Below are 18,918 nucleotides of genomic sequence, written 5' to 3' on the forward strand. Positions count from 1 at the left end.
TCAGTGTACAGAGCCCTACTTGTCCTCAGTGTACAGAGCCCTGCTTGTCCTCAGTATACAGAGCCCTGCTTGTCCTCAGTGTACAGAGCCCTGCTTGTCCTCAGTGTACAGAGCCCTGCTTGTCCTCGGTGTAGAGCCCTGCTTATCCTCGGTGTAGAGCCCTGCTTGTCCTTAGTGCACACAGCCCTGCTTGTCCCCAGTGTACAGATTCCTGCTTGTCCTCAGTGTACAGAGCCCTGCTTGTCCTCAGTGTACAGAGCCCTGCTTGTCCTCAGTGTACAGAGCCCTGCTTGTCCTCAGTGTACAGAGCCCTGCTTGTCCTCAGTGAACAGAGCCCTGCTTGTCCTCAGTGCACAGAGCCCTGCTTGTCCTCAGTCTACAGAGGCCTGCTTGTCCTCAGTGTACAGAGCCCTGCTTGTCCTCAGTGTAAAGAACTCTGCTTGTTCTCTGTGCACAGAGCCCTGCTTGTCCTCAGTGCACAGAGCTCTGCTTGTCCTATGAGCTCTGCTTGTTCTCTGTATACAGAGCCCTGCTTGTCCTCAGTGTACAGAGCCCTGCTTGTCCTCAGTGCACAGAGCTCTGCTTGTCCTATGAGCTCTGCTTGTTCTCTGTATACAGAGCCCTGCTTGTCCTCAGTGTACAGAGCCCTGCTTGTCCTCAGTGTACAGAGCCCTGCTTGTGCTCATTGTACAGAGCCCTGCTTATCCTTGGTGTACAGAGCCCTGCTTGTCCTCAGTGCACAGAGACCAGCTTGTCTTTAGTGCACAGTGCCCTGCTAGTCCTTAGTGTACAGAGCTCTGCTTGTTCTCAGTGTAAAGAGCCCTGCTTATCTTCACTGCACAGAGCCCGCTTGTCCTCATTGCACAGAGCTCTGCTTGTACTCAGTGTACAGAGAACTGCTTGTCCTCAGTGTACAGAGCCCTGCTTGTCCACAATGTACAGAGCCCTGCTTGTCCTCTGTGCAGGCTCCTGGCTTGTCAATCATCCTGATGTGTCACAGAGTCTCACTGCACAGAGCCCTTCTTGTCCTCAGTGTACAGAGCCCTGCTTGTCCTCAGTGTACAGAGCCCTGCTTGTCCTCAGTGTACAGAGCCCTGCTTGTCCTCAGTGTACAGAGCCCTGCTTGTCCTCAGTGTACAGAGCCCTGCTTGTCCACAGTGTACAGTGCCCTGCTTGTCCTCTGTGCAGGCTCCTGGCTTGTCAATCATCCTGATGTGTCACAGAGTCTCATTGCACAGAGCCCTTCTTGTCCTCAGTGTACAGAGCCCTGCTTGTCCTCAGTGTACAGAGCCCTGCTTGTCCTCAGTGTACAAAGCCCTGCTTGTCCTCAGTGTACAGAGCCCTGCTTGTCTTCAGTGTACAGAGCCCTGCTTGTCCTCAGTATACAGAGCCCTGCGTGTCCTCAGTGTACAGAGCCCTGCTTGTCCTCAGTGTACAGAGCCCTGCTTGTCCTCAGTGTACAGAGCCCTGCTTGTCCTCAGTGTACAGAGCCCTACTTGTCCTCAGTGTACAGAGCCCTGCTTGTCCTCAGTGTACAGAGCCCTGCTTGTTCTCAGTGTACAGAGCCCTGCTTGTCCTCAGTGTACAGAGCCCTGCTTGTCCTCAGTGTACAGAGCCCTGCTTGTCCTCAGTGTACAGAGCCCTGCTTGTCCTCGGTGTACAGAGCCCTTCTTATCCTCAGTGTATAGAGCCCTGCTTGTCCTCGGTGTAGAGCCCTGCTTGCTGTTAGTGCACACAGCACTGCTTGTCCCTTGGTACAGAGCCCTGCTTGTCCCCAGTGTACAGATTCCTGCTTGTCCTCAGTGTACAGAACCCTGCTTGTCTTCAGTGTACAGAGCACTGCTTGTCCTCAGTGTACAGAGCCCTGCTTGTCCTCAGTGCACAGAATCCTGCTTTTCCTCAGTATACAGAGCCCTGCTTGTCCTCAGTTCACAGAGCCCTGCTTGTCCTCAGTGTTCAGAGTCCTGCTTGTCCTCAGTGTACAGAACCCTGCTTGTTCTCAGTGCACAGAGCCCTGCTTGTCTTCAGTGCACAGAGCCCTGCTTGTCCTAAGAGCTCTGCTTGTTCTCTGTATACAGAGCCCTGCTTGTCCTCAGTGTACAGAGCTTTGCTTGTCCTCAGTGCACAGAGCCCTGCTTATCCTCAGTGTACAGAGCCCTGCTTGTCCTCAATGTACAGAGCCCTGCTAGTCCTCAGTGTACAGAGTCCTGCTAGTCCTCAGTGTACAGAGCCCTGCTTGTCCTCAGTGTACAGAACCCTGTTTGTCCACAGCGCACAGAGCCCTGCTTGTCCTCAGTGCACAGAGCCCTGCTTGTCCTCTGTGCACATAGCCCTGCTTGTTCTTAATTCACAGAACCAGGGGCGCACCTAGAGCATTTGGCACCCGGGGCGGACCCTTTGTTTGGCACCCCCCCCCCACGCACACACACGCACCCCCCCTTAATTGCACCCCCTCCCTCCACTCCCCCTAGGGGCGGATTGACAACACTCGGGGCCCCCGGACCAAATAAAAGGCAACGGCCCCTGCTAGGCTCTGCAGCTCGTCAATCTTCTGCTACACTCCTATTCCACCCAAATCCCACACACAATAAATTAAAATTTATAAATGTAAGAAACACTTTAAAGTAGGTAAATTGCCATGATCAATAATACTGCTATACAAGGAGCAAATATATACCACCGCACAATAACTGGATAATACCGCCATACTGTACTGAATTAAACCACTATACACAGACCAGTATACTATACAGGATCTGTATACAACATGTGATTATATACAGGACCATATGGCGGTAGATGTCAGCTATACACAGGATCTGTACCATATAAGTGATTACAGTTTCATTTTGGGACTCACAATTACGTATTTTTTGATCAGCGGCGTCCTCTTTCTTTTTCCTCTCCGTCCGGATAAGACCACCATGTGGATCTCTTAACATCTGCAGGAAAAACGTGCCAGACTCTGCATTTTTTCAGTGCCCTCCTCTACACAATCTTCCCATCTATAGGTCCACAATCTGTAATAATGCCCTCCTTGGTGTCCTGCACAGTAAAAGGGCAGGTAGGTAGGTAACCAGATAACCCCCTCTTTCCCATAGGTATATGCAGAGCTACACCCCTCATTCCCGTAGGTATATGCAGAGCTACCTCCCCCTTTTCCCATAGGTATATGCAGAGCTACAACCCCCATCTTTCCCATATGTATATGCAGGGTTACCCCCCTCTTCTTTCCCATAGGTATATGCAGAGCTACCCTCCTCTTTCCCATAGGTATATGCAGAACTACACCCCCCCTTCCCCATAGGTATATGCAGAGCTACAACCCCCCCTTCCCCATAGATATATGCAGAGCTACACCCCCCTCTTCCCCATAGGTATATGCAGGGCTACACCCCCTCTCCCTCCCTTTCTCATAGGTATATGCAGAGCACCCCCTCTCCCTCCCTTTCCCATAGGGATATGCAGAGCACCCCCCTCTCCCTCCCTTTCCAATAGATATATGCAGAGCACCCCCCTCTCCCATAGGTATATGCAGAGCACCCCCCTCACCCTCCCTTTCCCATAGGTATATGCAGAGCACCCCCTCTCCCTCCCTTTCCCATAGGTATATGCAGAGCACCCCCCCTCTCCCACCCTTTCCCATAGGTATATGCAGAGCACCCCCCTCTCCTTCCCTTTCCCATAGGTATATGCAGAGCAACCCCCCTCTCCCATAGGTATATGCAGAGCACCCCACTCTCCCATAGGTAAATGCAGAGCACCCCACTCTCCCATCGGTATATGCAGAGCACCCCCCCTCTCCCATAGGTATATGCAGAGCACCCCCCTCCCATAGGTATATGCAGAGCACCCCCCCCCTCTCCCATAGGTATATGCAGAGCACCCCCCCTTCCCTGTAGGTATAGGCAGGGTTAAAAAAAATAAAAAAAAGGATGCTCACCTGATATCCCACGCAGCGATCTCCTGAGCTGCATGGCCCACGTCTTCTCCCCTCCACAGTACAGGCGCCGATGAGTCACGTCATCGGCGCCTGTACTGCGTGAGGGCGGAGGTCACGTCTCCTCTGTGTAAGCTGCAGATGTGGCTCACACAGAGCGGATGCCTTCTCCTGTATGTGCGTGTATCGCGCATGTAGGAGAAGGCACCGCTGTCTGCTGGGGATCTGGGACGAGTGTCCTAGATCCTCAGTAGTTGCGGCGGCGGGTCAGTCCGCCCCTGGCACCCCCCTTGAGAGTGGCACCTGGGGCAGTATAGTTCCCCCACATTAGGTGCAGTATAGTTCCCCCACATTAGGTGCAGTATAGTTTCCCCACATTAGGTGCAGTATAGTTCTCCACATATACAGTGTATGGCTGGAGGCTGTATGCCTGTGTACTGCCCCACTTCAGTGTTCCGACCACCACTCCTCCGGTCCGGGGTCACAATCTACTGCTATGGCCTACAGGCCATAGCAGTAGGTCCTGGGACCGGAGGAGTGGTGGTGGGAACACTGAAGATGACGTACAACATACAGGTAACTTAGCATGTGCACGCGCGTCCTCCTCCTCTGCTGCTCCGCTCCTCTCTGCTGTTGCAATGGGCGCACACACGGGATGTCAGTTACGTCCCTGCGTGCGCTACCTCCCGGCAGCCCCTGCGTTTTTAAGGTTAACGCGGGGGCCGCCAGAGAGAGGTAACCGCTGGGGCATCCTTGTGTCCCGAAAAGATCTTTCGGGACACAGGGATGTCCAGAATGTGATGGGGGCCCCCTGCGGTGGTCAGGGCCAGAGCGAGGCCCCAATCAGAGCGAGGGTTGGTAGAGCCGCCTCTGGCTCTGACTGCCGGCCGCCGTGGCCCGCGAGAGTACAGAGTTGCGAGAGTAGAGAGGATTTAAACTCTCTTGCGGTCTTGCAGCATGGGCAGCTCTGCTCCTCCATCAGCCCCTACGTTAATCCGTCCCTGACTAAAACGTATTTTTTTCTCTCAAAATTAAAAGCAGCCCGAATGCTGCTAAGTGAATTCTAATCACAGGGCTTAGTTTTCAGTCTGCTGTACTCACCGCATCCCACTCTGCAGCGATGTGCTCAATACCCCATAATAAAAAAAAAATTTTGATTATTTTTTAACCCATTAAAGACGCTGGGCATACATGTACATACATGTACACCCTATGCTAACTCTGGTCAAGCCACCGTGACCCGTGTCTAATGCTAGTCATCACCGATCATAGTGGTGCCCAGTATAAACTCCTTAGACGCCACAATCAAAGTTGATTGCGGCGTTTAAAATAAATGTAAAAAAAAAACACAATCCTGACTGCTAAATTGTGCAATGGCATAGCATTGCTCAGTGTATGCAGTCTACGATTGCATGTAATAGTCCCCTATGGGGACAAAAAAATTGATAAAAAAAATAAATTATTAATAAATATGATTCAACCTCTTTCTTATAAAAGCCTGAATCACCCCCTTTTCCCATAAAAAAGTAAACAAAAATAAACATATGTGGTATTGCATATGTCAAAACAAAAATGGTACCAATAAAAACTACAGATAACGGCACAAAAAAAGGCCCTCACACATCCCCATATACGAAAAAATGAATAAAATAGGGGTGAGAAGAGCACAATTTTAAACATGCTAATTTTCATGCAGAAAGTTATAATTTTTTAAAAGAAATAAAACCTATATAATTTGGGTATCATTGTTACCATTTGGACCTACAGAATAAAGAAAATGTGTCATTTTTACCGAAAAGTACACGTAGAAGAAGAAACCCCTAAAAGTTTAAAAAAAAAATGGGTGAAAAAACAAGCCCTCATATGGGTCTGTAGGTGAAAAATTTTAAGCGTTATGATTTTTGGAAGGAGAGCAGGAATTAATGAAAGTGCAAAAGTGAAAAAAAAGGGGTTAAAAAAAAGGAAAAAACTAACATTTTGCATGGGCATATGTTTCAAATCCTTGCTATGCCACTAAAAATTTTGCAGAGTGGGACTCCCACTTTTTTTTATACACCTGGAGTGGAGTCACCTGTGGTAGATTCACTTTATTGGACATGATTTGGAAAGACACAGTCCTGTCTATATAAGGTCAGCTGACTATGCCTATGGATGCGTTTTTGCAGAGTAATAACATTACTAGTTATGTATATTAGATTTATAGGGACAGATCGTTGATCCAGGGATTTATTCTGATGCCATATTTGGAGTGGGGAAGGAATTTTTACCTGTAGTATGAGGTTTTTTTTGCCTTCCTCTGGATCAACTCAGTAGGGACTCATTAGGGTTAAAGGTTATACTTGATGGACTCTGGTCTTTTTTCAACCTTATGAACTATGCAACTTATGAACTATGTAACTATTAGAGCAAACACTAAGCCCTGAGGGGAAAATAACTTTCTGTAGAACTCAGAGACAAGACTGATTGGGGGCACACATCTAGAGAAGAGTACACAAATTATTATTATAGTTTTTTTTGTTTTGTTTTTTGCTGCATCGGAAGTTTCCAAGAGCACAGTGGCCTCTATAACTCTTAAATGGAAGAAATAATCTTCCATTTAGTAATCAGGATTAGTAATCAGGAGTGAAGGTCCTGTGTGCAAAGTGATCAGAAAGAAGTTACTATTCAGTAAAAGAAAAATTAAAGTCCAACTAAAACACCTAGACTCTCAATCTGTGTTAAATAAGATTCTCTGTTGTGTTGAAACCAAGATTGAATTTTGTGGCCTCAATTCTAAGTATCACACCTGTAGGAAACTAGGCACTACTCGTTACCTGCCCAATATCATCCCTACAGTGAAGTATGGTGGCGACAGCATTATGCTGTGTGGGTGTTTTTAAGCAGCTGGGACAGAGAGATTGGTCAGGGTTGAGGGAAAGATGAATGGAACATAGTACAAAATAATCTTAATAAAAGCCTGTTAAAAAGGGCTCTTAATACAAAATTTATTAGTTTGAACAAGACAATGACCCCCTAGTACACAGCCAAGAAAACTGTCCTTGTGTGGCCCTTGAGTGGCTAAATACTGGAACCCAATCAAACATCTCTGGAGAGACCTACAAATCGCTGTCTGCCAACGGTCCCCATTCAATCCGACAGAGCTTGAGAAGATCTGCAGAGAAGAATGGCAGAACATCCCTAAATCCAGCTTTCTTTATGGGGTATTGAGTGCAGAATGATGAGGGGGGTTTTTTTAACCACAAGGCCACAACATGACAAAAAATTTTAAAAAGGAAATAATGTAATGGACCATGTGGTCTTATTTCTGTCAACAATATTCTATTATTCTATGTTACACGAAAACTAATTTACTAAACTACTTAACTACTTTATGGTCCAGTTAAAATTCTGCTTCTGAAATACAATGACTGATGAAAAAAGATCAGATGGATCCAGTAGACAACAATGTAAAAATTACACTATAGAATCACATTGCAAGGATTTTACTTTTAACTTTAGTGTGAGTGACACTGCTGTATAAAAATTCTTGTATTTGACATTAGTTACAGTCAATTGTAATGTTCTGCCCTCACTAGAGGTGTAACTTATAGCTTCTGCAAAATCTGTAAAAGCTTCTGCTCTCCAACTTACTTGATGTCTAGTGCATAGTACAGAAAAATATTAGCACTTACCTGTCCACACTGACTACTCATATCCTTGAACACTGCCGCGAACATGGTCAGGAGTTTCTGGAAACTGTCATTACTGTATTCAAACCGGTTTCCAAACACAATGGAGCAAATTATATTTGAGACGGCTTGAACCAGAAATCTAGTTGGGTCGATGAACTGTTCTGGATAAACAACATAGAAATGATAGATTCTTGTAAAACATATAATTTATGTGTTAGGGAGAAAAGGAAGAAAAGAGGAAAGAAGGAAACAAAAGTAAAAAAAGGAAGTATGAAGGAATGACGGAAAGGAAGGAAGGAAAAACGGTAGAAAAAGAGAGAAGTTTGAAGGAAGGGAAGAACAGGAAGGAAGGAAGAAATGAAGGAAGGAAAAAAGGAGGAAGGAAGGGAGAGAAGTATAAAAGAAGGAAGGAAAGAAGAACAAGAAGGAAGGGAGAAAAGTATGAAAGAATAATGGAAAGCAGAACAAGAAGGAAGGAAGGAAGGGAAGTATGAAAGAAGGAAGGAAAGGAGGACAAGAAAGAAGGAAGGAAAGATGGACGGAAGGAAAACATGTAGAAAAGGAAATAATTATGAAGGAAGGAAGAAAAGAAGAACAAGAAGATAGGAGGGAAAATTTACAAAAAGAGAAGTTGAAAGCAAGGAAAGAAGAACAGGAAAGAAGTAAACGAGGAAGGAAAAAAGGTTAAAAAAAAAAAAAGAATGTTGAGGGAAGGAAGAAGGAAGGAAAAAAGGAGGAAGAAAGGGAGAGAAGTAAGGAATTAAGAACAAGAAGGAAGGAAAGATGAAAGGAAGGAAAAAATGTAGAAAAGGAGATAATTATGAAGGAAGGAAAGAAAGAAAGAAAGAAAGAGGAACAGGAAGATAGGAGGGAAAAGGTACAAAAAGAGGTTTAAAGCAAGGAAAGAAGAACAGGAAAAAAGTTAAAAGCAATGGAGAGATAGGTAGGAAGAAATAAAGGAAATAGAATAAAGAGAAAAGGATAGAAAGAGATTAATAGGTAGGAAGAAAGATAGGTGGAAGAAAGAAAGGAAGGATAGCAATGAACTAGATGAAAAAAAATGGAATTAAGAAAGAAAGAGTACAAAGAAAGGTAGAAAAAAAGAGAATGGTTTGCTATATTAGCTGCAATATATTGTAAAAGACAACAACACAGCCTCAGATACTTAAAGGGGATCTGTCATCAGTGTCACCCACACTAACCTGTTCGTACAGGCTTGTAGTGTGGATGACGCTGATTAAAATTATATGTACCAGAAGCCGATACGTTCCGTTATCATTCTTATTCCGTTTATACAAATAAGCAGCTTGGTTCATGGGCGGTGCTTACAAGCCTCCACAAACACGCTGACGTCATGGCTGCTGCTTCCTCATTCTGCCCAGCTAATAAATATTCATATGGGAAGCAGCAGCAAATGTGCAGATGTAGGCAGAAAGGAGCAAGCTTGTGAGGGCCGCTCGGCAACAAGCTGCTTATTCGTATAAACGGAAAAAAGAAGGAGAACAGGCGAATGGAGGAGCTCGTGGTATGTATCATTTTATTTTTTGTCACCCACACTACAAGCCTGTACCAATAGGTTAGTGCAGGTGACACTGATGATGGATTCCCTATAAAACAAGTCCAAGAATATTGGCAACAAGACAGCGGGTGACATTTTTTGAAAAGTTTTGAATATGTCAATATTTTCTTACTAAATACATTTTCAAAGGAGTTATTGACATAAAATTTTCACCAGATGTTGTTCACTACCCAATTAATCCATTAACAAAGAAACAAATTAACAAAGAAACTAAACAAAATTTGTCAGAAAATTCGAATTGCGAATATTCACGAGCAACACTAATTAGAACTACAAAGCCATGGCTAAGACAAAGAAACAAGTCTAGCACAGACAGGACTAAAACCCAAATAGAACAAAATCAGAACAAAACTGAAATCGAGAGCCTGGAGGCCTCAAATACCCCTCCTAAGCTTCTGATTGGCCCAGGCTTCTAACACCTCACTCCTCACTCCTCATTTTTATTTTATGGATTACCTGGATTGTTACTAACATCTGGGGAAAATGTCATGCCAAAAGCACCCTTGGAAATATAATTAGTGGGGAAAATGGTGACGTGTTCAATACTTACGTCACTAGCTTCATATGTAGATAACTCAAAAATTCCTATGCATTGTGCTATCGATATTGCAATGCATGTAAAGATTGCTACTTAACATATTATTGTAACTGCATAATTCAAAGAAATAGATAAAAATAAATATATACACCTACATTATATAAATATTATAATTAGTATATAACTACTACATAACCTATAGCCTGTAGGTACTCCAAAAGCATGGTCTGTGCTTAAAGCCTGAACAGTGGATTAACATGGGTGAGGAGGAAACAAATCTTGTGTATATATAACCCATACAGGGGCCGGAGTATAGTGATGTCACGGACCCGTCCCCTCAATACAAGTCTATGAGAGTAGGCTATGGGATGTCTATGGGATGGTCACCACACCCCTTCCCATAGACTTGCATTGAGAGGGCAGGCCATGATGTCACAAGGGGCGGGGCCTTTATGTCACAATACTCCGGCCCCTGTATCGCCCGTCATCAGGCACGGATCGAAGTTTGCTCCGTGCAGCAGATGACACAGTGTGCTGCAGGTGAGATCATGGGGGTTCCCAGCGGCAGGACCCCCATGATCAGACATCTTATCCCCTATCCTTTGGATAGAAGATAAGGTGTCTAGGAGTGGAGTACCCCTTTAAGTACCTTTTTGTGTTCTGATCTCTGCCATAAGAAAATGGGCTTCTTCTTGGATCCTTTCTTCAATAGTCTTCTTTCCCATGCCAAAATTTCTTAGAATTGTAAGTGAAAATCTGCGCAAATCTCTCCACCGAGGACCATTGCTAAAAATTACACCTGAAACAAAAAAAAAACATAGCTTATCTATGTATGTTGTAGTAAACTATAATTCACTGAAAAGGAGTATCATGCAAATTGCACATATCCCTAGTATTAATGCTAAAATATGATCACTGACGGCAATTGTAATACTAAAGCATAACCTTTAATGAGATATTATTAAAAGATAAACGACCCAACCCGTGGCGATAAGTATAAACCAACTGATCAAACATTTAATGAATACACAATCAGTATTCAATTGACCAACAAGAGAAGAAATGTACACACACACACACACACACACAGGTACTAGAGGTTTATCAGGGGATATTTCCCTTTTTTAGAGGGAGATGTCTGTATATGTGCTAATGAGTCTCTATAAATGGACAATTGGTTTCCCATTCTATAAACAGATGTGGTCATAAGATGCTAAGCCAGCAATGCTTCAGCAGGAAACATTGGCGTTAGTTCCAGAGCTCCAACAGTGTCGTGGCCTCCAAGAGGCCTCCTGTAGACTATGACACTATGGGAGCTTGGGACCTAGCGCCAATGTTACCTGTCGAGCCTGCACTAATCTAACAATTGACACCTGAGTGAGTAGTCCTGGGTGGACCGGTGTCTGTACATCTTTGCAAATTGAGAGCACTATCTTATGACCATATGTGTTCATAACCATATCTGTTTACCCAAGCCTGTACATATCCCCTGATGAACCCCTAGTACCTGTGGGGGAAAAATGCATCGGGATTAATAATTTGTGTTTACAGGATATCTGGATTTTTCTTTTTTAAAGGGAGATGTCTGTATATGTGCTAATGAGTCTCTATAAATGGACAATTGGTTTCCCAATTTATAATTAATTGTTGGTCAATTGAATACTGATTGTGTATTAATTACATGCTTGATTATTTGCTTTATACATGTCCACATTTAATAATATCTCATTAAAGGTTATATTTTAGTATTACTATTTGCCAAAAGTGATAATGTTGTAAAAAATGATATACCATATTTTTCGCCCGATGAGATGCACCCAATTTTAAATGAGGAAAATCTAGAATACAATGTAAAGTATAGGTCACAGTGATCTGGAACCAGCAGACCTCTAGATGTTGCAAAACTACAACCCCCAGCATGCCAGGACAGCCGTTGCAGGAGTTGTAGTTTTGCAACATCTGGAGATCCGCAGGTTGAAGACCACTGGTATAGGAGGTAATACTCACGTGTCCCCGCCGCTCCGGACTGTCACCACTCGTCACTGCTGGCCTGGATGCCGCCTTCCATCGCTGTCGCCGCGTCCCCGGGGGTGTCCCCTTCGCTCCGGAACGTCTCTGCTGCCCGGTATCCTCACTCTCCGTCGCCGCCATCACGTCGCTACGCACACGACAACGTGATGACGACGAAGGAGAGCGCCGGCCATGCAGGGGATCCCGGCACGGAGCAGACACCGAGGAGGCAGGTAAGGTCCCTCCCAGTGCAGCCAGTTTAGTGTCACTTTCGCTTCAGACACGGCGGTCAGCTTTGATCGCCGCATCTGAAGGGTTAATACAGGGCATCACCGCGATCGGTGATGTCCTGTATTAGCCGCAGGTCCCGGCCGTTGATGGCCGCAGGGACCGCTGTGATAGGTGTGTTTTCGCCGTATAAGACGCACCAACTTTTCCCCCCCAGGTTTGGGGAAGAAAAAGTGCGTCTTATACGGCGAAAAATACGGTACCTTTCCATACATTATCTGATATCTATATTTGTTACTATACTTAAAGTAAAACACATAACTGTATTAAACACTATGCTCATAGGCTTACCATATCCTTGCACATATTGATCAGTAGTAGGAAGCCTTCCACGACCACTAAATTCCTCTGCTCGGTCAATTAATGCTTCCTTGACAGCATCGTAACCACAAAGGACAACTATTGGATTATGTCCAAAATATACCGTGTATACTGAGCCATATTTATCTCTAAACTGAAGAATAACATACAAATTGGAAAATATTAAAGCATATACATTATATATTTCATTCAAAGATATATTATTGCAATGCCACACTTATACTTACCGTATTTACCGGGGTATACCACGCACCGGGTTTTACCCAAATATCCATGGTAAAATGAGGGTGCGTGTGTGCGCGTGTATACCCCGATACACCCCCAGGAAAGGCAGGGGGAGAGAGGCCGTCGCTGCCCGCTTCTGTCCCCCTGCCTTTCCTGGGGTCTAGAGCCCTGCTGCCGGCCCTTCTCTCCCCCTGGCTATAGGCGTTGTTGCTATGCACGGCGCGGCGCACTGACGTGCAGCGCATAGCAACGACGCAGGGGACGCACGCCGGAGGCCTGCAGCAGCGCGGACCCGACCCCGGCAACAGGTTATTATGCCACCGGGGATGGGGGGAGGCAACGGGGCAGCAGCGCCGGCAATGGTTGCCGCTGCCCCTTCTCTCCCCCTGGCTGTCGGCGCCGCTTCTCTCCCCCTGGCTGTCGGCGCCGCTTCTCTCCCCCTGGCTATCGGCGCCGGCAATGGGGCGCCGGCACCGATAGTCAGGGGGACAGAACGGGCAGCGGCGCCGATAGCCAGGGGGAGAGAAGGGCCGGCAGCAGGGCTCTAGACCCCAGGAAAGGCAGGGGGAGAGAAGCGGGCAGCGACGGCCTCTCTCCTCCTGCCTTTCCTGGGGGTGTATCGGCGTATAACACGCACATAGACTTTAGGCTAAAAATTTTAGTCTAAAAAGTGCGTGTTATATGCCGATAAATACTACATTGAAAAAAAAGCCTGCTGGACATTGTCTTTGGGAAGAGTATCGCTGGTGTTTGTCTTCCATAAGTACAATAAATTTTGTTTATCTGTTAAAAACCGTTAAAAAATCTTAAAATAAGGCTGGGTTCACATCACATTATAGGCAATACGGGACCCCCATACGGCTGGGGGGAGCTAAAACCGGGCGCTCCTGTATCCCTGCCGTATGCGGCCTGTATGTCATGTATTTCAATGAGCCAACCAGAGTGAAACGCTGACTTTGGTCGGCTCATTGTTGCCCCGTATGCGGTTTTCCCACCGGACCTAAAACCGTGGAAGAAAACCGCATATGGGGCAAAAATGAGCCGACCGGAGTCAGCGTTTCACTCCAGTCGGCTCATTGAAATACATAACATACGGCAGGGCTACGGGAGCGCCCAGTTTTAGCTCCCCCCCCCAGCCGTATGGGGTCCCCTATTGCCTAAAACGTGATGTGAACCCAGCCTCAGGATGTCCCGGCAAGCCCAAAACCCTACGTGTTTTGGACTGCTACATTAGGGTAATTACCTATGATTTTTATGGAAAACCAAACACCAAAAATGCTCACGTAACTTCATCCCTCCCCCCACCAAACAAGTTCTCACTTTTAGTTCTAACAAATTTTGTTAGAATTTTTTTGAAATAACAGAATGTACAGAAACAATGTATAGCAGACAAAATCGTATCGCAAAGTATAAGTTATCAAATCAAGAAAAAGGTAACAAAACACCCTTGTTACCTTTCTTGATTTGTTAACTTATACTTTGTATGGTATAAAAAGACAAATAACAGAAATGTGATTTACAAAACAAAGAAAGGAATGGGGGCTCAAACTATCAATCATAAACTAATTAACCCCTTAAGGACTCAGCTTTTTTTCCGTTTTTGCATTTTCATTTTTTCCTCATCACCTTCTAAAAATCATAACGCTTTCAATTTTGCACATAAAATTCCATATGATTGCTTATTTTTTGCGCCACCAATTCTACTATGCAGTGACATTAGCAATTTTACCAAAAAATTCACGGCAAAACGTAAAAAAAAAATCATTGTGTGACAAAATTGAAGAAAAAACTTAATTTTGTAATTTTGGGGGCTTCCATTTCTACGCAGTGCATTTTTTGGTAAAAAATGACACCTTATCTTTATTCTTTAGGTCCATACGGTTAAAATGATACCCTACTTATGTAGGTTAGATTTTTTTGTACTTCTGTAAAAAATCATAACTACATGCAGGAAATGTATATGTTTAAAATTGTCATCTTCTGGCCCCTATAACTTTTTTATTTTTCCGCATATGGGGCGGTATGAGGGCTCATTTTTTGCATTGATCGGACTTTTTGATTGCTTTTTATCCATTTTTTTTATGATATAAAAAGTGACCAAAAAACGCTATTTTGGAATTTGGAATTTTTTTGTGCGTACGCCAATGACCGTGCAGTTTAATTAACAATATATTTTTATAGTTCGAACATTTACGCACATGGTGATACCACATATGTTTATTTTTATTTACACAGTTTTTTTATGGGAAAAGGGGGTGATTCAAACTTTTATTAAGGAAGGGGTTAAATGACCTTTGTTAACTTTTTTTCACTTTTTTTTTTTGCAGTGTAATAGCTCCCGTAGGGACCTTTAACACTGCACACACTGATCTTTTACCCTGATCCCTGCAAAGCCATAGCTTTGCACGGATCAGCGAGATAGGGGCAGTGACGGATAGGACGTGACGGAGACAGGTGAGGGAACCTCCGCTCACATCCTCACTGATCAGGACATCGCGGTTTTATCACGATAGTCCTGATCAGCCCGACTGAGCTGCCGGGAAGCGTTTACTTTCATTTTCAGCACGGCGATCAACTTTGATCGCCGCATCTGAAGGGTTAATAGTGTGCAGCACAACGATCAGTGCCGCGTGCTATTAGCCCAGGGTCCCGGCTGAATAGCAGCCGGGACCGACCCGGTGTGATGCGATGTTTTAAGTGCGAGTGCAATGTTTTAAACACCGGGACTGGGCGCAGGGCGTACAGGTATGCCCTGCATCCTTAAGAGGTTAAAGGAGTGCTACTAGGTGCATTGAAACATAACCATCACAGACAAGAGAAAAAGAAACACATCATAATAGTGCATACTCTTCATATATGAAAATATATCAAACTTTATTTGCAATTATCAAAAATCTAAAACGCTCACAAACAAGAACTGAATGGAGCACATTTGCTCTACCTCAAGGAGAACATGTATAAAGGTATACCCCAAAATAAATCAGCGCCATCACCCTCATCAAAGAATAGTCAATATAAATCAGAGTTATAGCATATACCTGCTAATGTAAGACATATGTAACACCAATGATATGGGGGGGGGGCAAATACAATACATGATATAGAGTATAATGCTAAATAAAAGTCCAACCCCAGTATCCACTAGAATAGAATAAGTTGTTATTATAAACAAATAATAATCATCTCCAAGCTGGTAAACTGATAATGGACAGAGATCAGAGGGGGGAGGCAATTCCACCAGGTGTTTTAAACATGTGCACCCTTACAGAAACCCGGAGGGAAGGCAAACTTAAAATAGGATTCACATTAAAAACTACAGATGGCATCAAAAAGAGATGGAAAATATTTGAGAGATTTAATTTAGGGAGACTAGACAGATCAATAGCCATTTCAGCTTTTATCTTATACAGTGATCCCTTGGCATACGATGGTTTCAACAAACGATGGGCTTATATGTTGAATACTGCATCGACTTACGATGCATCTGACGCCCCCCGGAGAACCTTTTTCCAGGATGGCCCCCATCCTGAAAAACGATTCTCCGGTGGTGCTGACTGCTGGAGCTGCCGCTGGGCCATTTGATTTGCCCTGTTACACTGCACTGGCACTCACTTGTCCCCGCTGCTCAGGCCATAAGTGCGCCGTCCCTGTATGCAATCACCGATGCCTGCAGTGTCCTCGTCACCACTGCTCACTCCGCCACTGCGTCCAATCCCTGCAGCCCTGCACCGCCCTCATTACTGCGCCCCATCACCACGCCACCCCTGCATCCAATAAGCCTGCAGCTTCTGCTGCAGCATGCAATCATAGCTGCCCTGCTCATTTCTCGCACACTAGGGGTCCAAATGCACCTCTAGTGTGTGTGAAGTTGCAGGGGTATATATCAGCAAGGCAATATTTTGTATTGCTTCTTATTCAATACAGTACTGTATATAAGGCCAGAGGGCAGTGGCGTTGCTAGGGTTGGTGTTACCCTCTGCAGTAGAAAATGGTGTCATCTCCCATTGCGAAAAACGATTTCCAGTAATATAATCAAATATACCAATTGCCATGTAAGCGTAAAGCTTTTACCATGTGAAGGACGGCTCTCAGTGTGAACTAATCTGTGATTAGGGTATGCTGGGAGTTGTAGCTTTGTAGCTGGAGGCACCCTGGTTGGGAAATACTGAGAAAGAAAGATAGATAGATAGATAGATAGATATGACATGGAAAGAACAGTGTTTCCTGAACAGGGTGCCTCCAGGGGTTGCAAAACTACAACTGCCAGAGGCATATTCACAGTGTAGGGTCCGTCCCAATGAGGTCACCTTATCCTGGTGGGATGGTCCAAACTATTTGGCCAAATGGTGAGCAAAGTACCTACATTTTTTCATTTTTTGCATTGTAGCAATATAGCATTTCGTGTTTTATCTGTATCTGTGTGCTAGCAGTGTGCTGCTGTATTCTCCTGTTTATAGATAGATAGATAGATAGATAGATAGATAGATAGGGAATACATATAGGACAGGGGTACTCAACTATTTTTAGTGAGGGTCTGCTTATTCAGGTCTGCCATCCGGTAAAGGTCCAACCTGCCTCAGTGCTACGAAGGAAATAGCAAACGAGCAACTGAAGTGTAGAGGATGTATGACCTGAATACTGCCACACACTGTACCCCTGAATATAATTCTGCCACACACTGTACCCCTGAATATAATTCCGCCACACACTGTACCCCTGAATATAATACTGCCACACACTGCACCCCCGAATCTAATACTGCCACACACTGGGCCCCTGGTATGTTACTGCCATACACTATTCCCCTGCAATATTACTGCCACATGCTATGCCCTAATCCCGACTAATTGTACCTCTGTGTCCATTAAAACAATGAATGCCCCCACAATAAATGAAGCCACTCTGCCCACAGAATGAGTGATGCCACTGTGCTCCCTCAATAAATAACGCCACTGACCCAAGCAGTGCAGGTGAAAGCTGCCGTGCCGATCAGCAGAGGAGGAAGAGGAGCTGAGTAAGTCCCCAGCGAGAGAGCTCAGTCTTCCACAGGCCTCCAACCATCCCTGTCACAGTCTGTTTCTGTATGCACCCGCTCTGCTCTGCAGATTGAGCTTACAAAAACTGCCAGTGACAGGGATGATCGGACGCACCTGGGTCAGGGTGTCACACCACCAGAGGTCACCCCCCCCCCCCCCCCACTAGCAGAGGGGGAGGTCAGCACTGTATACAATACTGGACTATACTGTATACAATACTGTACTGATTGAACTGTTTTAAGTTGCTCCTTCTGACTAATAAAAGTAAGGACATATTTTATCTGTACTCTTTTTGTGGTTATTTTTACCTTTATTCTTAGCAGACAATCCCATTTCAGATTATGTTGGATTCAAGAACATACCACTAAAATAATCAGATTGTATTGATTATGTATCCTAAGAGTGTAATTAGAATGTTACATTGTCATTTCAATATGGTCATGTTTCTCTGGGCTCCTTCTACCAGGATGCTCCTTAGAGGCTAGCTGCAGCTTTACCAACCATTTCAAACTGCTCTGATTACTTGGTGCACCTCTCTACCTTCTGCATTGGCTCTTTGAAGGGATGGTAAAAACATAGGCTAAGTTCACAATGACTAGGAAACTCATGGATTTCTTAGGTACAAGAGTGGAGGTTTCCTAAGATGGCGCCTCAACATGCTGTTTTTCCATTAACTCTGGGTCTCTTATCACTGCTCCACAGGACAGCTCTACACAGTCTGATTGCTCCTTAAAGGAGAACTCCAGTCAAATGAAATTACCTTTATATAGCTGCACAAGATAAAGTTATATAACTTTGCAATGTTAGGTGTGATCTTTGCTGGGCACACCAGCTCAATTTGAATATTCGTTGTCGCGGCTCACATGACCCGCACCTAAGCACCAAAATTGATATTCCTACAGTGAAGCAGCGCAAGGCAGTGTTTGGCAGCTCCCAAAGTCAGGTCCAGTCTAATCAAGTTAAGCCTAGTCAAGTTAAGTCTATTCAAGCTAACTCTAGTAAAGTGTTAGTCACGTCGATAAAGTCCCAGCAATCCCATAAGAGAAACTTTGGTTTCTTGCTTCATATATTAATACAATTGCACATCAGTTGAACGGAACTGTCTCTACTACCTTCCTGCAATTGTTCAAGTAAAGTTCAAAAGGCTACCTTAACCTGGCATTTGAAGTATTCTTTACCCGACATAGTAGGCAGGTTAACACTCCTGGCATCACGAACATTCACATTAGTGACATCACCCACAAGTCTACAATTCACGCTATTCCCTGCCTACTACACCTGTTCCTCTTATCCTGCCTTCTTCTCTGCCT

The 18,918-nt window shown here is 44.7% G+C and overlaps 2 protein-coding genes across 4 annotated transcripts in view; one reads left to right on the forward strand and one right to left on the reverse strand.

The window, feature by feature from the left end:
* Positions 1-18,918, forward strand: part of LOC130290403 (cytochrome P450 2F2-like) — a 167,197-nt gene that overhangs the window by 59,934 nt on the left and 88,345 nt on the right. The gene's annotated exons all lie outside the window — the stretch shown is intronic.
* LOC130290417 (cytochrome P450 2G1-like) overlaps positions 1-18,918 on the reverse strand; it is a 54,708-nt gene that overhangs the window by 33,697 nt on the left and 2,093 nt on the right. Inside the window, exons 2-4 of the mRNA XM_056538045.1 lie at positions 12,318-12,480; positions 10,378-10,527; positions 7,612-7,772 (exon numbers count right to left, since the gene is read on the reverse strand). Coding sequence (XP_056394020.1) covers positions 7,612-7,772; positions 10,378-10,527; positions 12,318-12,480 — 474 coding nt within the window. The remainder of the gene's footprint in view (positions 1-7,611; positions 7,773-10,377; positions 10,528-12,317; positions 12,481-18,918) is intronic.

The sequence above is a fragment of the Hyla sarda genome, chromosome 9 (assembly GCF_029499605.1).
Source record: "Hyla sarda isolate aHylSar1 chromosome 9, aHylSar1.hap1, whole genome shotgun sequence".
Classification (NCBI taxonomy): Eukaryota; Metazoa; Chordata; class Amphibia; order Anura; family Hylidae; genus Hyla; species Hyla sarda.